General features: G+C 46.1%; 1 protein-coding gene across 3 annotated transcripts in view; it reads left to right on the plus strand.

Moving 5' to 3' along the window:
• Positions 1–7180, plus strand: part of LOC306918278 (cell division cycle protein 27 homolog) — an 80168-nt gene that overhangs the window by 20899 nt on the left and 52089 nt on the right. For all 3 annotated transcript variants that reach the window (XM_079531154.1, XM_079531153.1, XM_079531155.1), the window contains exon 3: positions 6986–7133. In XM_079531154.1, coding sequence (XP_079387280.1) covers positions 6986–7133 — 148 coding nt within the window. The remainder of the gene's footprint in view (positions 1–6985; positions 7134–7180) is intronic.

A 7180-nucleotide genomic window follows, 5' to 3' on the forward strand; every position in this document is an offset into this window, starting at 1 on the left:
CCTACAGACAGAGAGAGAGAGGGGTTCCCTACAGACAGAGAGAGAGGGGTTCCCTACAGACAGAGAGAGAGAGAGGGGTTCCCTACAGACAGAGAGAGAGAGGGGTTCCCTACAGACAGAGAGAGAGGGGTTCCCTACAGACAGAGAGAGAGGGGTTCCCTACAGACAGAGAGAGAGGGGTTCCCTACAGACAGAGAGAGAGGGGTTCCCTACAGACAGAGAGAGAGGGGTTCCCTACAGACAGAGAGAGAGAGAGAGAGGGGTTCCCTACAGACAGAGAGAGAGGGGGGTTCCCTACAGACAGAGAGAGAGAGAGAGAGGGGTTCCCTACAGACAGAGAGAGAGGGGTTCCCTACAGACAGAGAGAGAGAGGGGTTCCCTACAGACAGAGAGAGAGAGAGAGAGGGGTTCCCTACAGACAGAGAGAGAGGGGGGTTCCCTACAGACAGAGAGAGAGGGGTTCCCTACAGACAGAGAGAGAGAGAGAGAGGGGTTCCCTACAGACAGAGAGAGAGGGGTTCCCTACAGACAGAGAGAGAGGGGTTCCCTACAGACAGAGAGAGAGAGAGGGGTTCCCTACAGACAGAGAGAGAGGGGTTCCCTACAGACAGAGAGAGAGGGGTTCCCTACAGACAGAGAGAGATTGGTTCCCTACAGACAGAGAGAGAGGGGTTCCCTACAGACAGAGAGAGAGGGGTTCCCTACAGACAGAGAGAGATTGGTTCCCTACAGACAGAGAGAGAGAGAGGGGTTCCCTACAGACAGAGAGAGATTGGTTCCCTACAGACAGAGAGAGAGGGGTTCCCTACAGACAGAGAGAGAGGGGTTCCCTACAGACAGAGAGAGAGGGGTTCCCTACAGACAGAGAGAGAGGGGTTCCCTACAGACAGAGAGAGAGAGGGGTTCCCTACAGACAGAGAGAGAGAGAGGGGTTCCCTACAGACAGAGAGAGAGGGGTTCCCTACAGACAGAGAGAGAGGGGTTCCCTACAGACAGAGAGAGAGGGGTTCCCTACAGACAGAGAGAGGGGTTCCCTACAGACAGAGAGAGAGGGGTTCCCTACAGACAGAGAGAGAGGGGTTCCCTACAGACAGAGAGAGAGGGGTTCCCTACAGACAGAGAGAGAGGGGTTCCCTACAGACAGAGAGAGAGGGGTTCCCTACAGACAGAGAGAGAGAGGTTCCCTACAGACTGCGTGCTGCAGTAGAGGGTGAGAGAGAAAGAAAAAAAGTCTTGTCTCTTGGAATATTAAGGCGCGACACTCGATGCACTTAAAACAGCTCCTACTTTGCCCTCTTCTTTATCCACGTGTGGGGAATGGGAACACTGTTGTCGGGATCCATATATAAAGTATAATTGCACGCCTGTGTTTTCATTCAAATCAGCGCAAGACAAACCAGTACACAGTAACGTCAACTGTCAATCCACCCGTCGTGCTCTCCGGGACGGAGAAGCTGACTTCTCTCTCGTAGTAGCCTATAAGTCGAGTACGTCGTTAAACAACTTGAAAAACTTTGGCTTTGGGCAGGTGTAGGCTACGTTTTGTTGGGCTGCATATATATCCATATCCATACAAGACATTTTTGGTCTGAGTGACTCGGTCGGATTTTGCCTTTTTTTTCTTTTTTTTTTCACCAAATGCCAATAAAATCAAATGGGTCGCGCATATTTAATAGAGTCGGTCGGCAACCGGAGACAAACAATTTATTTTCCTCAGCCTTATGCCCCACCTGCCTCTGATTGGCCTACCGACACTGCCCGTCTTGACCAGAGCCTTAGATATTCAGTCCAATGGCGGCTCTCCTACATAGACTATGCATTGAGCTCTCCTACATAGACTATGCATTGAGCTCTCCTACATAGACTACGCATTGAGCTCTCCTACATAGACTATGCATTGAGCTCTCCTACATAGACTATGCATTGAGCTCTCCTACATAGACTACACATTGAGCTCTCCTACATAGACTATGCATTGAGCTCTCCTACATAGACTATGCATTGAGCTCTCCTACATAGACTATGCATTGAGCTCTCCTACATAGACTACACATTGAGCTCTCCTACATAGACTACACATTGAGCTCTCCTACATAGACTATGCATTGAGCTCTCCTACATAGACTATGCATTGAGCTCTCCTACATAGACTACGCATTGAGCTCTCCTACATAGACTACACATTGAGCTCTCCTACATAGACTACACATTGAGCTCTCCTACATAGACTACACATTGAGCTCTCCTACATAGACTATGCATTGAGCTCTCCTACATAGACTATGCATTGAGCTCTCCTACATAGACTACACATTGAGCTCTCCTACATAGACTATGCATTGAGCTCTCCTACATAGACTACGCATTGAGCTCTCCTACATAGACTATGCATTGAGCTCTCCTACATAGACTACACATTGAGCTCTCCTACATAGACTACACATTGAGCTCTCCTACATAGACTACGCATTGAGCTCTCCTACATAGACTACGCATTGAGCTCTCCTACATAGACTACACATTGAGCTCTCCTACATAGACTATGCATTGAGCTCTCCTACATAGACTACACATTGAGCTCTCCTACATAGACTACGCATTGAGCTCTCCTACATAGACTACGCATTGAGCTCTCCTACATAGACTATGCATTGAGCTCTCCTACATAGACTATGCATTGAGCTCTCCTACATAGACTATGCATTGAGCTCTCCTACATAGACTACACATTGAGCTCTCCTACATAGACTACGCATTGAGCTCTCCTACATAGACTACGCATTGAGCTCTCCTACATAGACTATGCATTGAGCTCTCCTACATAGACTATGCATTGAGCTCTCCTACATAGAATAGACTACACATTGAGCTCTCCTACATAGACTATGCATTGAGCTCTCCTACATAGACTACACATTGAGCTCTCCTACATAGACTACACATTGAGCTCTCCTACATAGACTACACATTGAGCTCTCCTACATAGACTATGCATTGAGCTCTCCTACATAGACTATGCATTGAGCTCTCCTACATAGACTATGCATTGAGCTCTCCTACATAGACTATGCATTGAGCTCTCCTACATAGACTATGCATTGAGCTCTCCTACATAGACTATGCATTGAGCTCTCCTACATAGACTATGCATTGAGCTCTCCTACATAGACTATGCATTGAGCTCTCCTACATAGACTATGCATTGAGCTCTCCTACATAGACTACACATTGAGCTCTCCTACATAGACTATGCATTGAGCTCTCCTACATAGACTACACATTGAGCTCTCCTACATAGACTATGCATTGAGCGTGGGGACAACCAACTGGGACAAGTCCTGGACCGGAAGTAGGCATACATGCATTGGACTCAGGGCAACAGCCCAGCTTTAATGATCTAAAAATCCCTTTATTTTAGATTGTTTTGTAGTAATAGTACAACATAAACATTAAGAGACTTTAGTTGTTACTGTACAATACTTTAAAACAGTTGTCATGTTGTACACATGCTTAAAATAGCTCTTATTTGTGCCGCCTAAAATCAATGTATTTCCAACTCCAGCTTGGCTTCAGGCTTCAGGCTGCATGAACAGAGCTCGAGCGCTGGGTTTCTGCCCCCTCTATATCGTAACTCTTCTATTAGATGGCTCTGGTCTTGACTGTCCACTGAGGTGGATATAGCTATGCTGGATAGTCTGATCTCTGCTGCGAGGTGGTAGAAAATAATTCAAGTATAAGGTATCGCTATGATACAAGAGAACTGCCTGTAATTTGTACGTTTTATTTTTGTAGAAGTGATGTGAACTAATATTGTTTATGCCGTTTGCTTTGATGGGATAATTGATTGAACATGTACGCCTTAATATGATTTGATGTGGGTGTGTTCTAAATAAAGTGTTTGTTGATTATTGTGTAATTTATTTGTTTGTGTAAACGTGAAACATTATTGTACTGTAAAAAGGTCTGTTTTCCCTTCACCTTTATCCTTTTTAGTATAATAGTTTTAGTTTACTATCAGTGATGTAAATAGGGTGCGTTTTACGTCCCAAAACGCACTTTATAGTTATGGGACGCAATTCACCATCAGCCTCTGCATCCATAGGACGCAACTTTATCCTGGCTGCACTGAAGACTATGGCACTCTCTCGGTCACACACTGTTCTACGTGGAAGTCTAGCACTCTTTCGGTCACACACTGTTCTACGTCGAAGTCTAGCACTCTTTCGGTCACACACTGTTCTACGTCGAAGTCTAGCACTCTTTCGGTCACACACAGGCTGCAACATCGGGGAACGGGGGAAGTTTAAGTCATGCAGCACTGAGCGCTCCGTTGTCCCCTCGCCTCACTCATATCACACTTTGGCTGAGTAAAGGCTGGTGGAGCCTGGGTCCGAGGGGCTAATGGACTAGCCTACATGTTGTTTACGCTCCGGAGTCCAGACCCATGCAGTTTAATAATATACAGTCACACCAGAATGCACACTGCTGTCTCGTGTCTCATCACAACCCAATGCGCGACCCGTGAAGTCGGGGGGGGGGGGGGGGGGAAATAATAAAAGAGAGAAAAGAAAAAGACGGAGTGACAAATCGTTAGCAACAAGCTATGCTAACAGACTGGTGGTGGTTGTGTTGGCTATTAGCTTGTTGCTGCTGCCTGCTGCTGATTCAACGCACTGATTGAACTTCACTTCATGTCCGCCTGTAACGTGAACGAATCCTGACACCAGCGCTGCAAAAACAGACAGATCTACAAGCTCTCAACGCGCTGCAAACGGCGCTGCAGAGATGGGCGCATCTGCGGGTTCTCAACGCGTTTGTTTTTGCAGCGCTGGTGTCAGGGTTCGTTCACGTTGATCTACAAGCTCTCAAAACGTTGCAAACGGCGCTGCAGAGACAGGCGCATCTGCAGGTTCTCAACGCGTCGCGTCAGCGGCCCGTTGAGAGCTTGTGAATCTGTCTTTTTTTCGACTTGCGACCTGCTGTAAACTGTAATCACATTGCACGAATATATCGTCTATCGGCGATTTTTGACCAGACAATGGGAACATTTTGCTATATCGCCCAACCTTAAAACTGTGTAGGGCAGCTGCCATTCTTCCCTGTAGACAGGGACTCAAGTGACTTCTAAGTTCCACTTTTCCAAATAAATTATTTTACATCCACAATGGCAAACCTATTTGCATTTTGGCTAAGTACAATAATTGCAACTGCAAACAACTTTTGGTTGGTATATTAAGCTATGTTAAATCCACTGTTGCCCACTATTAGTATTTCTTACTGAGTTGTGCTTGCTAATACTACTAGCCTACATAAAAATATATACTGTATAGCCCTATTTGATATTTTTATATATATATATTTTTTTATAAAAAATGTTTTATTATTATTTTTGAGTGGTGCAACCACTCCCTTACGGAGCTATGTGTGTGTCTGGGTATGAGCACAAAAATAGCATGGTTGTTTTTCACATCTGTGCGCAACCTAACGCACACACACGCACGTATTAACTGTATATATGATGCTTTCGGGGGGTGCCAATACATTACAGTGACAGTACAGTAGAGGGTACAGTAGAGGGACCGCCACACGGTAACTGTCATTTCTCAACTCTGTCATCCCCCCCCCCCCCCCCCCGCGAACCCCATCACGGAGTTGCACCACTCACTTCACACAGGTGTGATTTTTTTTGGGACTCATAAGAATTTTTTGGGACTCATTTGAATGACCACCTGTGCATCCCGGGACCCATTACATTGAAAACCTATTTACATCACTGTACTATAATTAGATTAATACACCATAATCAACACTAACACTTTATTTAGAAGTACACACCCAAATCCCACATTGTACACGCGTGTTCAATCAAAGCAAACGGCATAAACAATATTAGTTTGGCTCTTGTACAAAAATACAACGATAGTTAGTTACGAGGCTGCATTCTGTCAGTTAGTTACGAGGCTGCATTCTGTCGCCAAGCTGTCATTCTCTTGTATTATTTCCCACCACGGAGTAACGTCGCGTCTCGGAGGACAGTGAAGACGGGCAGTGTCGGTAGGCCAATCAGAGGCAGGCAGGGCGTTACCATGTCTGTGCTCAGTGTCGGTAGGCCAATCGGAGGCAGGCAGGACGTTACCATGTCTATGCTCAGTGTCGGTAGGCCAATCGGAGGCAGGCAGGGCGTTACCATGTCTATGCTCAGTGTCGGTAGGCCAATCAGAGGCAGGCAGGGCGTTACCATGTCTATGCTCAGTGTCGGTAGGCCAATCAGAGGCAGGCAGGGCGTTACCATGTCTATGCTCAGTGTCGGTAGGCCAATCAGAGGCAGGCGGGGCGTTACCATGTCTATGCTCAGACGCACTAGATATACGCGTATCCATTCCTGCTCTTCACTTGTAGCCCCGCTCTGCTCTACAGTAGAGGTAGCTCCGCCCCCCACCTGTTAGCTACATGTTAAATTGTTAACAGTGTTTCTATGTGTTTTCAGTGCATTCCGAAGAAGCGTTGTACCTGTTAGCTACATGCTAACAGTGTTTCTATGTGTTTCAGTGCATTCAGAAGAAGCGTTGTACCTGTTAGCTACATGCTAACAGTGTTTCTATGTGTTTCAGTGCATTCAGAAGAAGCGTTGTACCTGTTAGCTACATGCTAACAGTGTTTCTATGTGTTTCAGTGCATTCAGAAGAAGCGTTGTACCTGTTAGCTACATGCTAACAGTGTTTCTATGTGTTTCAGTGCATTCAGAAGAAGCGTTGTACCTGTTAGCTACATGCTAACAGTGTTTCTATGTGTTTTCAGTGCATTCAGAAGAAGCGTTGTACCTGTTAGCTACATGCTAACAGTGTTTCTATGTGTTTCAGTGCATTCAGAAGAAGCGTTGTACCTGTTAGCTACATGCTAACAGTGTTTCTATGTGTTTCAGTGCATTCAGAAGAAGCGTTGTACCTGTTAGCTACATGCTAACAGTGTTTCTATGTGTTTTCAGTGCATTCAGAAGAAGCGTTGTACCTGTTAGCTACATGCTACTACCGCTCAGGAAAGCCTTATAAAGCGTACAGACTGCTGAAGGCTCACAGCTGTTCTACACCTCAGTGTCGCTACCTGCTGGCCAAGTGCTGCGTAGAACTGTCCAAGTAAGTACACACACTTGCGCAAAAACGCACGCACGCACCCTTCTACT

This window comes from Electrona antarctica, assembly GCF_951216825.1.
Source record: "Electrona antarctica genome assembly, contig: scaffold_141, whole genome shotgun sequence".
In the NCBI taxonomy this organism is placed as follows: Eukaryota; Metazoa; Chordata; class Actinopteri; order Myctophiformes; family Myctophidae; genus Electrona; species Electrona antarctica.